Consider the following 17,795-nt stretch of genomic DNA (forward strand, 5'->3'; position numbering starts at 1 on the left):
GTGATGACAGAGCAGAAGAAAGGTGGGCCCATTGTTGAGACACTGCATTCAAAACCAACAGCAAGAAATCTGAGCCCGGAACCCTCTTACAGTGAATGTGAAACAAGCTCTGCTACAAAGTGCTGTTCTCTTCCCATGCGAAAAGTGTTTTACACCTAAAACCCAGGGCAGGAAATCAGCATGCTAAATCTGCAACACAACTCTGTAAACAACATTTTTTGGAATCTGTAGCACTGACTCAGGAGAGGTTGGCTGCAAAATTTCATTCATATTGATATAAAACATTTCATTACCTATTCTGAAAGCATGTTGCTGGAAAAATGATTCTGTGCAGCAAAATAATACAGATTAGGATTAGTTTTTGCTTCTTACAATTGTAAAATATATTTCAATTACAAATTTAAATCCTGTTTATATTAGGGAAAAACATTTTTAATGTAGATTAAGATGTTGATGTTTTCTCCCCAATTATTTTCTTCTGGGAGAGAGTGGAACAGAAACAGCGTGCCAAATGTAATTTCTGGCAAAAACTGCAAGATGCAGCAGTCTGGGAAAGGCTATTTCTCTTTCAAAGGCAAAGGAATCCTACCCCTGCTAGTGAAAAATCCTCTGGAGAACAAATACATCTCTTGTTAATGGAGAGAGCAGGTATCAGGACACCCAGCCTTTATACCTCGCTCTGCCACTGTCACAGAGTAAATTGCTTAATTTCTTACTTGCTGATTCCCCTTCCATCAAGAGGGATATAATAATATACACCTCTCACACTCAGATGGTGTTAAGATTAATCAGTGTTTGTCATATGTTTTCAGGTGACAAGGTACAAAGCTACTGGGAGGGTAAATGCTCCTGCCCTCCTGCCTGGGCTTTCAAGGACTGCGTGTGATTGTGCCTAATGACCCCCAAAGCTCAGGAAGCCTCTCCTGAACATCCTCCTTCCATGTTCAGCTTGCAGGATGCCAGGGAAGCAGAAATGAGCTACTTTATACTGTGGTGTACCATGGATGCTATGGAGAAGAAAAGGAATGGGACGCAGTATGAGTAATGCACACACACACATTCATGCACAGCAACTGAAAAGAAACAAAATTAAAAAGAAAAATGAGAGAGGAAAAGCAGCAAGAAAGTGTTCCAAATCCTTTGAAAGTACTCCATTTGCTAAAATTTGGCTCTGTAAAATTTCCCTCACAGTGGCAATAAGCACTCTGCCTAGATGGACTTTTTAACAGTCTCCTGAAATTAAGGGAGCACAAAGAGAAAATTAGCAGGATTGTGCTGGAATCATTTTCAATAATCAAAGGAGCAGCACAGCATCTGAAAGCACTCAGAGCTTGAAGCCCTGCCACATGCTTTTACCAATTTCCAAACCAAAAGCATCGATGCTTTGTAACTCCAACAAAACGCTCGCAAACACCAACTCGGTGCCGTACAACAAAACACTCTGAAGATCAGCCGGTTATTAAACAATCACTGCCTCGTGGAACTCTGCATTTTGATGACTTTGAAGCAGAAAAACCACAAGCTTATGCCCATTTGTAACTCAGCCCCTCGGAGCTGGGATAGAATGTGCCATCACCACTGGTGTGATGGGCTCCAGGAATGTGTGAGAGCACACGTGAGCAGCCCCGAAATGCGACGCGCAAACCGCGACTGGGCTCAGTCACCATCCCCAGCAGTGACACACAACTGGGCCCGGGCACACGGAAAATAAAAGGTCACTATGGGACCCCAACAAATGCACAGCAAAGAACCTCCCATGCCAAAGCCAGCACAGGGTTTCCTCTCCAAGCTGGTGACACCGTATTGCAGTGTCCTTCTAAGTCATTCCCCAAGAGCTCCCCCAAAATGCCACAAGCCAAGGTGAGGAGAGAGGATCTCCCACTTTTCCACTCCCACCAGCCAGCATTGTGCTGAGAAGGAGCACAGAAGCATTTCATGAAAATAAATGAGTGACCTTCCCCTTTATCCCTGTGGAGCTGCCTCTCCACTCCTGTTTTGTGCTAATCTCTGGATGGAAGGGGTTGGATGTGCTCCTTTCCAGCCTCATGGCCAGCCAGCCAAGCCTCCAATCACTGCCACACAAGAACTCTTGGTTGGATGTGCTCCTTTCCACAGCCTCGTGGCCAGCCAGCCAAGCCTCCAATCACTGCCAGAACTCTCCATGGATATTCCCCTTTCACAGATGGGTGCCTTACCCCAATTTTCCCTATGATAAGAGGGAATGGCTGGAGCTGTGTCACAGGAGGTTTAGGCTGGGTATCAGGAAAAGGTTCTTTCCCAGAGGGTGGGCACTCAACAGGGAATGGTCACAGCCCCAGGGCTGCCAGAGCTCCAGGAGAGTTTGGACACTGCTCTCAGGGATGCCCAGGGTGGGTTTGTTGGGGTGTCTGTGCAGAGCCAGGAGCTTGACTCAATGATTCCTGGGTCCCTTCCAGCTCAGGACATTCTGTGATTCTGTGAATTATCTTCTATTTATTTCAGAATGAGGTAAGTGCCAGAAGCACCCCAGCGGGCATATGGTAACTCATCACCTCATGTTATCCTACTCTCCCAGGAAAACCTTGGAGGCTGCCCTGAGAAATTGAACATATCCCATCCCTGGAAGTGTCCAAGGCCAGGCTGGATGGGGCTGGAATATCCTGGGACTGTGGAAGATACCCATCTCCATGGCAGGAGGTGGAATTAGATGGCCTTTGAAGTCCCTTCTAACCTAAACCGTTCCATGGTTTGCCATCCAGGAAGAAAATCAAACTGCAGGTAACAAATGCAGGAAGGCAGCGATCATCTAAAACACACTTGCAGCTAAAGAAAAGAAATGCATCTGTAAAACACCCTTTGAGCCACTGGAATGAGCCTTACAAGCTCTTCAAACTTCAATCAGAAACCATTTTGCCTTGAAGGATGGGGAAACTCCAATAAAAGTTGGCAGAAACAGCACTGTCACATTCCTGCATCAACAAAGGGATAATAAAAACATCAGATGTATCCCTACAGCACACAGCCACACAGTCTCAAGGACTGCAAAATAAAAATCAATCTGGATGCTGAAGGGCGGGTGAAAAGCAGCAGACAAGGTTCATTGGGCACATCCCTCAACCATTCCAAAGATCTAATCTACGAATGCTCTTAAAAATAATCCTCCAGAAATCACATCAAGCACCTTGTCTCCAAAACTGGGTATTAGACTTTGAGGTCAAATCTCATCATTTTTAATAAGAATTCAGGATCAAGATTTGAACAGCATGTGTAATGAAAAGAGTGGGAATTATATCTGTCCCAGAAAGCAGTAGAGAAATCCACTGTTAAATGAATATATATTGTAAATCTGAACTCTGCCATGCATGCCTGGGCTTTGCACAGAAAATAATTAATTATTAGATTGTAACATGGGCCTGGGAGATAAACAGGCTGGGGTTCAGGGTGTCTCTGCCTTACTTCCCCTGATGATGCCAAGAGCTTGAAACATGTACTTCCCTTTCACACCCATTGCAGATAAAAACCAAAACCAAACAGGAGGAAATACTACTTTAGCTAAAAAAGCATTTATGTCTTGCTTTTTTAAGACTGGTCTTTTGTACTGTTGCATTGCAAACCATCAGAAGTGAGCTGTATCTCCATGTGTTCCCTCACCATCCTTGCTCATGTTCATTTCCTGAGTCCATCAAATATCTGTTATCATCAGCAGCAGTGACACATTTTTTTTCTCAAAAACAGGTGTCAATCTACACTAAGGCTATTTTGTGAACTTAATCTGTTTACTACTAAGTTTTGAGGTGCTAGATGGCAGCAGAGAGTGTTTTGTTTAAAGTAAAAATTAAAAAGATAATCTAAAAACAAAAAGAAAAACCAAATTAATAGCGTTAAGCTAATGGGCTGTATAAAAGTGTCACTAAGAAATGATCAATGTCCTTCAATTTTAAGAATTGCAAAACTTGTTCTTTGAAGAAAGCTCTCTAATGAAAACCTTCACTGTTTTGGCACTTCAATCCATTACATCTGTTTGTGGAGAGCAAAAAATATAAAAGAAAAGTTGTGTAATGTGTTTCCCTGCAGCTTTATTTTAGTACAGCCAGATGTCCTACTCCTGTCAAAATATTTACCAGCAAATATTCAGGAAATCAGGATAAGTTTGAAAAGATTGGTCTGGATCCAAACACCATCCGCCCCTAAAACAGTGTAATTTAGGAGTCAGATAGAAGATTTTTTTCCTGGTATTTTGAAGGAAACTCCATCCTTTTCTCATCTGTCCCTGAGGAATGGTCATTTCTCATCACATATTTGGAAGCAGCCAGCTTCCAGCCTCTGGATGCTGGAGGCAGCTCCTGCAGCATTCTGGAGCTCAGGAAGAGGAGCCAGGGCTGCCCTGGGGCCCTGCTCCAACAACCCCTTCCCTGTGAATATTCTGGGAATATTAGCACTTTTCTGAGTAATCTTTAAAGGCAGGAGTAGGATTTACAGTAAGGAGAAAAAAAAACAAAACAAAAAAACCCCAGATAGGATGACAACATGCTAATCCCTAAACCAGTTAATTTAAACGGGAAATGTGGTAAGGATGGAAATTAGGTTGATGGTATTGAAGTCATCAGCTGTAATTGTTTCTTAATTAATGACATGAAGTTGTAAAGCGTGTTACATGGAACCTTGTCTGGAGGCTGGGGAAAATGGAAAAATACAAGGCAGAATTAAGAGTTAGACATGTATTAAGTTCCCATCAATGTGGGTTTAAACACAAGGAGAACACAACAGAAGTATTTTTTTTCCTATTTTGGTGCACATGGCCCTCAAGTCCAGGGAAAGGGGAGCTCCCCCTCCTGCAACAGCCACACATCCACTATGATGCAAACCAAATTAATGGAATTTTTGTCTGTAACCTTATCTAAATGTGTCTCACTCTTGCCTGGATGCCTGGGGCATTTTGTCAGGCTGGCTTGGTATCTGGCTCCAGTCCTACATCTTGTCATGCACATTCCCCCACGGAACATCACAGGAGGGAATGTGCAGGAAAAACATCCACACAGGACTGGAAGCTACTGGAGCAGCCTGTGCATCCATGCAAGGACAACAGCACACCCCTGGATACGAGCTCCATCCCAAAGCACTAAAAGGACTCATACAAGCATAGAGAGTTCTTGATTCAGCACAGCAGAAGGGTTGAAAAGCATGGAATAAGGTCAATAAGCTTGAATAATATCTGTAAACCCACTGAGGTTGCTTGAACTTTCTTCATCCACAGGATACTGTCCAATTTTAAAACATTCTTAAAATTTTAATAAAAACTATTAATGGCAAGTAATTCCCAAATATGTCATGCTTCTATAAGAGAAGGGATAATTAAGAATGTTACTTTTCACTGGTAAAAAGAGGTGTAAAATCCAGCTTTTGTATGAATTTGAAGTGATTTTCTGAAACCTCCATAAAAGTCAAAGACTTAATTTTGGAAAAGCAAAACATCAGGAGCAGCCAGCTAGATCTTCAGTTTGCATAAATCAGCACAGGGTGCAATGGCAGAAGATCTGACAAGCTAATACTGCTTTTTCTCTAGGCTAAATGTGGTAAGCAACCCATCCTTAAAAGCCTGATAGTTTATGTGCTTTGAGGTGGAAACTTTAAAAAAAAAGTATAAAAATCTTTATTGTGGTGGGGAAATCCTTGTACTGTGTTTTATATGCATGGAACAAAGAAACTCAAATCCACTAGATAAAAAAGGTCTACATTTATTCTAAATAAGTCACTTTGACTCAGGACAAGCGGTTTCTTCTGTGCTTGATATCATCTTTAACTCATTGTTTCTCATCAAATGCCTAGTGGTGATAAGGATTTCCTGAGATAATAAGATTCTATTTCTGAGCAGTAAAAATAAGTATTATCAGATGCTACTTGGTGCGCAAATTTGCAGGAATGGAAGAAAATTTCTCCACCCAAATATCGAATGTACTCATTTTGGCTACTTTTATATTATACAAAGCAACAAAAATTGAACGCAGCCACTTTGCAGAGCTGTAGTTTTAATGTGTATTTTCCCTTTTGGTTCCAGGGGCATGAGTGGACTGTGGCTATTGAATGACAGCCTATTCCATAGTCTGCTGTTAGTGGTGTGTGAGCCCAGACCTCAGGGACACATTGTTCAAATACTCCTGAAAAGTCAGAAATACCACAGGTCTTCAGGGGCACTTTTGTTGAGGGTTAATGTGATTTTTTTTTTAACAACAAGAAAGAGCACAATAAGCAACAGTTGACATTGTGATTATTAAGTCCACTTCTGTGGAGAATAAACTGAAACAAAAAGGTACAAAGTACCCCTGCCATAGACTCAGGTAGGTATCAGAGTACCTATCATTACATAGTATATTTATTCAAATATCACTGGACACGGTCTGCACTGACTTCTGTCACAGGGGGAACAAAATTTCTGCCCACCCTTGAGATGAATTAACCAGCCTAATGCAGCCACAGCAGAGATAACTTCAGTGATGTTGAAAGCATCAATTCCTACCCCGAATTCCCTCCTCCATTTCATAGCATCATTGTGGTTGGAAAAAACTTCTGAGACCACGAGTCCAAGCTGTGACCAATCCCTGCCTTGACACCAGCCACCACTGAGTCCTTCCTTGGACACCTGCAGGGATGGGGACTCCCAGCCTCCCTGGGCAGCCCCTTCACCCTGTAATTCCATGATCCCAGCTGGACAGTATGTCAGGGGAAGGTGCCTATTCAAGGTTTGCAAGACAAATTATTGCATCAAGGATTCAGACCCACCCAAGAGGCTTCAGTAACCACAGCGAGGTCACACTCCCACAGAGAAACAAGGATTTGTGGAGAGTCACGGCCACACACAGATACTACAGTGGCTGGAAGGTAAATCCATGAGGAATTCCCACAGGAAGTATCACCACAGAAGCCTCAGCTGAAGAGGACACCAGGGTGCCACTCAGAATGTAAGGCAGTAAGTCAAAAAGACAGAGACTCGTGCATTAAGCACTGAAAAGTATTATGTGACTGTGCTGGCATTTATCAGCCATCAGACATATCAAAGGATCTGAAAGAAAACAAAGAATATGGATGGCTTGTTTGCCCTGCAAACAGATCTATTTTGCAAAGTACAGACAACTTTGGTGGCACAAACTGACACGTAAGGACATGATTTCCCACTGGATAATGACAAATCCTGGAGCAAAAACTGTCAGGAAATGTCTGGGTTTGCTTGGCCTTGCTATTATTTTTTCACTTTGCTTCTGGCTCATCTCAGGGCTGCCACTTTTGGGGCATTTGTTGAGGGCTGAACTGACTCATATATGTTAGTGCAAACTCTGACCTCTAAAGCCAGGCTCTCCCATGCCATGGCACTGGTGTTGAAGACAGGCTAGCAGAGCTGCAATGGTCTGGGGCAGAGGCAGCACTTGGGGTCACCACAGAGGAATTCAGTGGTGTTGGGAGACCCATGTTCTACACACAGACAAAATAATGCCATCCTGTATCCAGGATGTGCCACCACGGCTGCCTTTTGGCACTCAAAATGAAATGACACAGTGCCAGAGCACCTTCTCCCCTGCCTGCTCCCAGAGACACAGCCAGCAGCTGTGCACGGGCTGCTCTCACTCCCTGCTCCATGTTCTACACACAGACATGAATGCTGCCATCCTGTATCCAGGATGTGCCACCACGGCTGCCTTTTGGCACTCCACAAGGAAATGACACAGTGCCAGAGCACCGTTTCCCCTGCCTGCTCCCAGAGACACAACCAGCAGCTGTGCACGGGCTGCTCTCACTCCCTGCTTACCTCCTGGTGGTGTTTAATGTCTGTTTAACCATACTGACAGAAGCACAGGATAAAGATCAGCTGAGCAAGCAGCAAAAATGATGCTGCAAGTTATTTCCTTGCCTGGGAATGCCGTGTGAGAGCACTGGAGTCCCATGGGAGGGATGGATGCCATGCACCACGAGTGCCATGGTCTTCTGAGTGTGGGGTTTCTTGGAGGCACTGTCAGACACCTTGTTCTGCCACAGGTAGCAAAGAAAAAATTACATCTAATCTCTCTGTTGCTGTTTCCTAAATGAAAGGCAGGTGAGCTTCTGCCCTGAGGGCTTTTGCTACCATTTCTCTGAAAGGCTGGAAACTGCAGCAGGTTTTGGAATGAGCCCACTCCTACACACAGCAACTTGGCTGCAAAATTCAGGCCCTTTTCATCCCAGGCAGAGCAGGCGGGTCTGGCAGCTCCTCATCCATGGCTGCAGGACTGTGCCTCGGCTTTGTTTCACACACAGCAAAGCCAACATCCCTCCCTCCCCATCTCCCACTCGGACACGGCTCCACAGTTTTTACTGGAACTTTTTTTTAAATTTTTTTCATTCACCCTGAGGTAAAAACCCATCATGGAAAGAAAATTTCAGCTCAAACAAATGTTAAATGTGGCAAAATCACAAGCTCATGGGAACAGGACCCAAAAGAGGGGCTGCTGGACAAGTCTGACTCCTCACAGCACCAGCGGCTCCACCTCTAAAGCATACTTTGACCCACTATGGAATAAGACACAATTCCACAAACAGGAATTATGTAAACCACTCTGCATATATTATTTGCAAAAGCCCCAGCCATTCAATGGGACCATCCCACCGCCCATATGGATCCAATTACAGAACAGGCACCCAAAGTCTCTGGGACAACCAGAAGAGAAAGAAATGGGTAAGCCAAGACCACTGTGAGCACAGTCCAACTTCACTTCATTCGGGTGGGCATCACCAACCCACTTAATTGCTGACAGACTATTCAAAATGTCTTTGCTGCAGGCTGCTGCCCTGAAATTCCTTTATCCCCCCAAGTCTGGATCTTTATCCCACCCATATTCCTTCTACAGATCAAAATCTGTGACCTGGTCAAGAAGCTCACATCTTCAAACCAGCCTGCTCAGAGCAAAAAGTAACACTGTCACACAAAGATGTCATAAATATATATTAAAAAAACCAAAACCAGAGGAGCTGGTGAAGCTGAGCCATGCACTGAGGCTGCACAGCTCCTCTCTTTGGAAGACTCATAAACCTGCCTGTAAAGGCTGTGAACTGGCTTTTTAAACTATACCACCTCCTTGTATGGCTTGGATTACTTTTCTACGCCAGATGTACGTTTAACAGAGTAATACAAACACTGCAACTCCTTAATAAACTCTTTTAATGCCCCGACAGTTTGTAAGGCACTTCCCTCAACATGTGTCTGGTTATGGTTTCAGTAAGCCTGCAGGAAGAAGAAGAATCTGTCTGGCAGTTTGGACAGTGATTACAACATGTAGCCCGAGGGTATTTCACCTCCAGACCTGCCACCATCCTGCTGCCTGGAATGAAGTCCATTCCCAGCAAACTCTGCAAGGGTTTGTGTGGGGAATAGTAAAAAGGATGGTATATGCAGCTTCAGGAAAAGCACAGAAATCCACCTCTATGCTGCCAGACATTTAGTCTTTCATCAGGTAAATGCAGCTTTGTATGCCATTCACATTTAAAGGGAAAAGATTCTTAAGTGCTTCCACAGAACAGGAAATCGTTAAAAGCAGCTATTTTGGACCACATTGCCCTAAGCTTGATGGAGCAATAGATTCTTCTCACTGAACACAATTCTGTTTGCAAAGACTCCTCCATCTGCTGAACTAGTTCCCTAATTTCTCATCATCTTTCACTGATTATTCAATATACCTTTCCAGAAAAATGATCTTTTTTTTTCAAAGTGTGTTTTTACAGCAGCTGGGATGGCCCCTTTCAGTGCTTTTCTATGCTATAATCCAAGATTAGGAGCCTATAGTAAAAAATAGCCATCACAGAGGCCAGTAGAGTATTCAGCTGCCCTACAAATCTAGTATTTTGGCAAATCCGAAGTTTTTTGCATTTCTCAAGGTAATTTTTACAATGCTTCTCACACTCACTCGTTGTCTGTTGCTTCCAAATATAACACAGCAGCGTCTCCCATCATTTCCATCAAATTACAAACCCAGTGGCAAATGACAAAGTATGCTTTAAAAAGTTATGTCTCCTGCACATTTACAGATTAGAAAATAATATCTTTTGACCAAGAAAGAAGAAAAAAAAGCTCATATATCAGAGAAAAATAATCTAAACTTCAATCACATCTAAAGCTCCGTTAGCAGGTTTGTCGTACAATCCTTTTGAATTTCTTGTACACTCAGCAACTAGATCTGATGGTAAACATCAAACCAGAAAGGCAGCTTTTGAAAATCCAGGCTCAGCTGATAGAACTCTTTTAAGTCAAGTTCAAAGTAAGTTTTGAAGATGAGATAGTGTGCTACACCTGAGTGTTTATGACATTCAGTAGGAGAAAGAGGCAACTCCACACTGCTGCATACCCTGGATATTCCCTCCTAACTCCTCTCCTCTGCTTTGTCCTCCTTTTTCCAAAATTAACAGAGCAAAATTAAAAGAAATAAGTAATTTATGATGAGTTTAAAACAGCAGCAGTGTAGAGTAAGCAATATATAACAGAAAAGTCAAGGCAAAATCTACCCTTGTCCTGCTGATAAGCATTTCTCAATGAACTTCCAAACATTTTGTTCAAATGGGTGCAGCACAACTTCCCTGTGAACTCTGTCCTTTCATTCACCACCAAAGCTTATTTCACCTCGCTGGCACTCAAGTAATACTGCAAATTGCTACCCTGCAGGCCACTATCCATCTCCTTAAGAGCAGCTGAGCGCTGGAACTCCTGAGGAGATGTGAGATGTTCCTCCCAAAATAACACTCTGCTCTGCACTTGTTGCTGATGGCAGAACTTCCCTGAGTGTTGGAGAATTATTGGAGTGTACACCAAAAAGTCAGAGCTTGTTTGCCATCACTTGATTTCTGTTATAACTTAACACCATGTGAGATGCAATAGAAAATGTTTCCTAAAAACATTTTCTGCTGGAAAATTACTCTTGAAAAAAAAAGTCAGAGCTTGTCTGCCATCACTTGATTTCTGTCATAAGTAACTTAACACCATGTGAGCTGCAATAGAAAATGTTTCCTAAAAACATTTTCTGCTGGAAAATTACTCTTGAAAGTAAAAGTCACCTGTGCTGAGACACTGGAACACGCCAGGAATGAAGAATTGCAGCAAACCTGCCTGACCCCACAGAGTGACCAAATAAAAGCTGCTGCAACAATGTGCTCAAAACCATAGGAACAACAACTCTTACATTTTCCATCATTTTCTTACAGGATGACAGTAAATATGTTTTCAATTGGACCGACCAAATTGTTTTAGTAGAAATTAGGAAAAGAGGAGGTGACCTGGTAATTAAAAATCTTATTCACAGGACTACACATGACTTCTAAGTGAGTAACCAGAGCAGTGTGAATGTATTTTGAGTCTACAGAGAAGACAGGGAATCCTGCCCTGGATTTGGATCTCTTTATGTCTAAGTACTGAAAGAAAAAAGGAAAAATTAGATATTCTACCCTAATCATCTATCAGAAAATGAAAGCACACTCTTACCTTCACAAATTCTGTCCAGTCGCTGCCGCTTGACTTTGTGTTTATCCACAAGTGCCATTCTTGATGGGATTTTGCAACTTTCTGACTCAAGAAGCACAGCAGTCCCCCAGGAGCTTAGGAGAGCTCACAGGAATCGGCGTGCATACCGCCACTGTGGATCCTGAAGAGAAAGGAGAGGATCTGTAAGATTTGTTCCCTTCCCATCCCTGGAAGTGCTCAAGGCCAGGGTGGATGGGGCTCAAAACCTGGGACAGTGGAGGGTGTCTCTGCCCTCAGCAGGGGATGGAACAAGATGGGCTTTAAGGCCCCTTGCAGCCCAAACCAGTGTCACATTTCCATGTGGCTGGTTTTGGAAAGGACAGCTCCGAGCTTGCACCCCACAAGTCACACATCTGGCACCACAACTCAGTCTCTTTATCCTCCCTGCGATTCAGAAAACCAGCCTTGCACACAAGAACTGCTAAAGCACTGCACGGGCTTCCCAGTTTTATTTCTGACTGAAAAATCTATTCCTAGTGGATAAAATCCATGAGGTTATTTTGTCGGCTCACAGATGCTGAAAGATTCTTAGGGAGTATATAAAACAGGGGAAGTAGTTCTTGCTCTGCCAGTACTCTCATACATGAAACACTTTCATATTTAAACCTTGCCCTGTAAAAGTCATCAAAGGACCTTGAATTTACAAGAAGACCTTGATGCATATTCCAGCTGTCACCACAGCCTGTCCTTGCCCTCATACTTGAAGGGCCAACCTTAAACTTTGGGTGCTGTTTCTAGTGCACACATTTTCAATGCCAGGGAGATAAAATCATCCATGAAGCCACGTGTGTGGCTGATTGACAAGAAATGCTCTCCAAAGAGACAACAATTAAAGGTTTTCTGCTTTTTGGTGGCACAGAGGAAGACCCTTAATGGATACTCCGAGGTCTGACACGTTTTGCTCAGAGAGCCAAAGGTTTGTTTAATCCCTGAACTGAGCTGAGCTCAGCTGCAGCCTCTGAATGTGCTGTTGTGGTACTTCTACCAAGTTTGATTTTTTGATGTAAAACCCAGGTGAGAGTTTTTCAAAGCAAGTTCCACAACACCATTCATGAATCAAGACATGGAAGAAGAGACCTCATGCTGACAACTGAAATCCAACAATCCAACATAACACACACTAATATTTTATGTGACTGCTGATTCAAAATTGAAGACAGATGACCCTGGTAATAGCTACAAACCTAAAAACACTCCAGAAACTTCCCAGAAAACCCAGTTAACCAGTGCAGTAGGCTGAGCGTGCAAGGGGTAAAAGCTCTAACAAAGCTGCTGCACTCTGGGATGACAATTTCATGCAGATTATTGTTATTATTATAAATGGTTATCAATTATGCATCACATTGATAGTTAATTTCCAAAAGGAAAAGCCTGGTGTCGGTACAGCTGAATTCCAACTAAGGCATGATCGGCGATTTCCTGGTAGTTAATGGCCAATTTCCCAGCAGCACAACTGCAGCATAATCACTGAGATTTATAGCAATAATTAATTGATTTTTTAAAAACATAGGGATGCTAAAGAGCACGATTCCCACTCATATTAAAAATTAATGCAACATTCTAGGAGATGCAGAAAACTTCCATTCCGGAGGCAGAAGCTTGCTACAGTCAAAATATTTCATGCAACAAAAATTAAGCTGTTAGTGTAGCTAAAGCCCAAGTAGCTAGTGGCATTTCCATGATCAACATTTACAGGCACACACATGATTTTTTTACCTCTATTACATCCCATTCCACTTTCAGGGAGAAATACCAGGTTATTAAAAAAAAATCAAATCAGAAGAGAAAAAGTTACCATTTTGTTCTGAAAACGCTCAAATGTTTCATAATGTTGGGGCTGCAACTCTTCCCCCCCTTAATTCCCCAAACAAAACCAATTTGCAAAGTGTACTTAATTCTGACAGAGTGCATTTTCTGATGGACGAATGCGTCCATTAAAGTTTTGTTGTTTTTTTTTTTTTCCCCAGCCATCTCAATTCCCTGGAGGAAAACTTCCTACAAAAGAAACTAATAACAATCAGAGAAATTACTGCTCATCAGAGTCCCACACAGCTCAATGTAATGCCCATGAATGAGCTCCTTCCTAATGACATGAACTGCCCCATCTTTGTCTGACAGGTGTCTGTGGTGGTACCAACCAGCAATAAAAGCCCAGCTCAGAAGACTTACTGAAAATGTGGCAGGAGCTGCTGAGCAGATTTGGCAGGGATGGATAAAATGGAGAAAAGCAGATGTGTTGGGCACAGAAACAAGAGGATATTCCCCAGCCTTTGCATGAGGCTGTAATTAAGAAAGCAGTTCTTCCATTTGTGGGATGCAATTAGTTGTGCACCCAACTTCAATCTATCCCCAATGGATTCTACAGCCAGCCCAATCTCAAAACAATCCCAGGGCTAAATGTCCCCCACCATAAAATAAACACAATCAGACTAGGCAGAACAAAAATCATGGTCAGCAATTAAAAGACAAGAAAACCTCATTGTCTAAGGAAATTTGAGAGGAAGAGGCACACGCACAAAAATTGTACTTCATCCTCAGCTAGATTAGGAAACAAGTGAAGTGATTTACATACAGTAATTGCATGGCCTGTGTTAGCCTCCAACAGTGTCTTTCAAAATGTAAATTTTCTTGAAAACCCCTGGACACAATGATAGCCCATAGCTATTTATTTATTTAAGGCAGGAATTTACTTAAATACAACACTTTAGGAAAAAAAAAACCCCAATTCTGAAGTAACACATTTAAACAGCTTCTAAATACTGCCTATTAAAGAGCACAATCCATGGGCCAGAAAATGAGAGCAGAGAAAGAAGTATTAGGGCTTTTGATGGAAAATGAAATAAAGGTAATCTTCCAAAATAAGATGCATGGTTAGATAAAAGTAAGAGAAAAGTGACTTCATGAAGAACATCCTGTCCTCTAAGCTCTTTCTCAACTTGTGCTTTTGTAACATCTTTCTATGGCACATGGGGTAGGACAGGAGCATAAATGTCAATCACAGAACCACAGAAGTGTTTGGTTTGGAAGGAACCTTAAAGATCACCCAGTGCCACCCCCTGCCATGGCAGGGACACCTTCCACTGTTCCAGGGTGCTCCAAGCCCTGTCCAACCTGGCCTTGGGCACTGCCAGGGATGGAGAATCCACAGCTTCTCTGGGAACCCTGTGCCAGTGGGCAACATCTGTTTTAGAGCATCCATCACAGGCACTGCCACCAAACCACCAGCACCTGGCAGGTGACTGAGAGATGCCCTTTCCAGTGCTCCAAACACAACATCTCACATGTTCCCTGTCTGTGCACAGCCTCGGGAAAGCAGGATGGTGTTCCCTACCCCCTGTTCTATGACAAACCAACTGACTACATTTTCTACCCTCTATGAAATACAGCAGGAATTAAACGGAGAGTCCGTACTACAGAAAACTACCAGCTCCACGAACTGCAAAAGGTCCCATTTCCAAACAGCAAGGGAAAGAATCCATCACATCTACACTGGGTTTTCACATGTACAATCCCTTACTTCAACAAGTGCAAATGTTTTGATGGTACTGCAGGGTATTTCCTAGGCTCCCAGTAAAAGAGAGGTTTCTGGAGAAGGTTTTGTACTCATGGTTACTGCAGAATGTCAGTCCTCTCAGCTGGAAGCAGAGCAGGATGCCCAGGCAGAATTGTTGAAGCCAGGATCTGCTGATGCCACGGGCAGCAGCTCTCCCTGTGCCCTCCTTTGTGTAAAGGCCCGGTTTTCACAGCTCCATCACACTTGAATTGAGATTTGAAGGCAAGAACAGCCCTCGGAGCTGTGAACTGCTTCAGCCCTGCGTCAGCATCCCTGAGTGTTTGCTGTCCTGAGCTCTGGCCATTCCCACTGCTCAGCGTTTCAGCTGCTGGGGAGGGCAGGAGGGGCTGGGAACCAGAGCTCAGTGTGAGAAAGGCAAGGCAGGGAAAAGAAAGCAGGAGACACGCAGAGATAATGACAGGGGAGGGAAGGGACAAAGGAGACGGCACAATGCAGGAGGAGCACTTGGAGAACACTCTGTCATCCCTCCTCCCAGCCAGCCCTAAGAGCAATGCCCTGCTCAGCCCCCATCACCTGCCTCTCCCTCCCAGACTGCAGGGGAGGAGGGAAGCACGGAAGGGAAGGCACAGACAGCACGGGGACAGACAGACAGCACGGTACTTCTGGATACTTTGGGATATTGTCTTTTAAAGCACAATGAGACAACATGGGAAGCTCACAGTGTTAAGACGGATGGGTTTTTGGGATATTGTTTTTTAAAGCACAATGAGACAACATGGGAAGCTCACAGTGTTAAGACACCATTAAACCAAATAGCCCAGCAGGAACCAAAAATAGATTAAACATTTATACAAACAGCGAGAACAAACACGGAATTTCATTACCCAAAATACATTTTTTTTTTTAAATAATGCTTCAGAGATACAAACCCACTCACTTGGGACGAGGAATCGCAGAGTTTCTATGGGGTCAGGGTTTGACTTCTCCTACTCCAATAAACACTCAGCCACTATATGTGAAATAGGATGCTAGGGGGAAAAAAGGCCTTTTCTCGTTTTTTACTCTGGCTGTAAGTCACATCTTTGGTTTGGCTGATGTGGAGTTAATTTTCTTCATGGTAACTGGTGTGGGTTTCTGGTTTGGCTTTGCACTAGAAACAGGGTTCATAATCCAAGGATGTTTTTGTTATTGCTGAGCAGGGCTTACACAGAGTCAAGGCCTCTGCTTCTTGTACTGCTCCACCAGTGAGGGGGCTGGGGGGACACGAGGAGTTGGGAAGGGACTCAGCCAGGACAGCTGATCCCAGCTGACCCAGGGATATCCCAGACCATGAGGTGCCACGCTCAGCATGTGGAGTGGTGAAGAGGAAGGAAGAGGGGGATGTCTGAAGTGTTGCTGCTTGTCTTCCCAAGTCACTGCTATGCCCGATGCAGCCCTGCTATCCTGGGCATGGCTGAACACCTGCCTGCCCATGGGAACTGGGGAGTGAATTCCCTGTTTTGCTTTGCTTGCATGCAGGGCTTTTGCTTTCCCTATTAAAGTGCCTTTATCACAACCCACGAGTTTTCTCACCCTTATGCTTCCAATTCTCTCCCATCCTTTGGGAGGCAGTGAGCAACTGCTGGGACTAAGCTGCTGGCTGGAATTAAACCTCAACACCCTCCCAGCAGTCTGCAACCTCCCAGACCATCATCACCCTCAAAACAGTGAGGGCAGGACTCCTGCTACAAAACCATTATTAATTATGTTTAATGTTTTTAGCAGTTATTATCATGACTTTGCTGCCGTGGAGCGTTGGGTGATGTTCTGTATTAAGGTTTCTCCATGGGAATGCCTGGATGCTGTTGGGGGTGGCAGGAAGAATTATTTGTCCAGCTTCTTTTCCAGCCCAGAAACCTAACAACCAAAACCTCACCCTTCAACTGCGTGCCTGCCTGGTGCCTTCCCCAAAACCTGCTGGGGAAGGTGCACTCCCTGGATGCAGGGAAAACAGGGAGGCAGCAGGTTAAACGTGTTCATGGAGAACCAGCACTCCCACGTGAGCACCTGCTGGTGGCACACAAAGGACTCTTCCACTCCTCATCACACAGAAAAGGTGAATAACACCCTGTGCGAGTCTTGTGCTGAAGAAGTGGTAACAATTTTGAGGAACCTGCTATTATATGAGTGAACAAAATGTACCATAATGGCACATGAGCCTGCACATCTGCTGCTAAATTAAACACGCTACATAATGATGCAGACCACATCTTAAAACACTACGCAACGAGATACAGACTCTGCCAAAATAATGAGGCTTCAAAGATGACACAGAGAGCCTTATCCTGCATCCCTTACAGACCCTGAAAGTCAGTGATTATTACTCAGCAGTTCTACTCCATCAAAGCTACTTGTTGACTCAGGAGAAGAAGAATCACAATTATATACAGGTGCCTTTCAAAGGGAAAAAAGACATATGGGTTTGTAGTGTTTTTCTTCCTCTCCATCTTAATGATGTGTAAAGCACAAGAAAGGTTTTTGTTGGGAACTGGATTTTTAGAAACTTTTCTAAGAATTGTGTGTCAGGCTACAAATTCCTCTCCAGACTGAGTTCTCAGCATATCTCGACAGATATTATGAAGATCAATTGAAATGACAGTATTCAACTTGCCTCAATAGCCATGGTACAAAAAAGAGGGGAGTGAGACATCCCTTTTATTTTCAACATCTATTTCAATTTTCAACTTTAGTGATTTGCTCTTGACTTTGAGATAAGAAGATCCAGACAATGCT

At 43.5% G+C, this 17,795-nt stretch overlaps 1 protein-coding gene across 2 annotated transcripts in view; it reads right to left on the reverse strand.

Annotated features, from left to right (window-relative positions):
* CTBP2 (C-terminal binding protein 2) overlaps nt 1-17,795 on the reverse strand; it is a 130,654-nt gene that overhangs the window by 43,704 nt on the left and 69,155 nt on the right. For both annotated transcript variants that reach the window (XM_039731404.1, XM_039731405.1), the window contains exon 2: nt 11,471-11,630. In XM_039731404.1, the coding sequence (XP_039587338.1) occupies nt 11,471-11,528 (58 nt within the window). In that variant the 5' untranslated portion in view covers nt 11,529-11,630. The remainder of the gene's footprint in view (nt 1-11,470; nt 11,631-17,795) is intronic.

This window comes from Passer montanus, unplaced genomic scaffold, assembly GCF_014805655.1.
Source record: "Passer montanus isolate IOZ18808 unplaced genomic scaffold, ASM1480565v1 scaffold77, whole genome shotgun sequence".
In the NCBI taxonomy this organism is placed as follows: domain Eukaryota; kingdom Metazoa; phylum Chordata; class Aves; order Passeriformes; family Passeridae; genus Passer; species Passer montanus.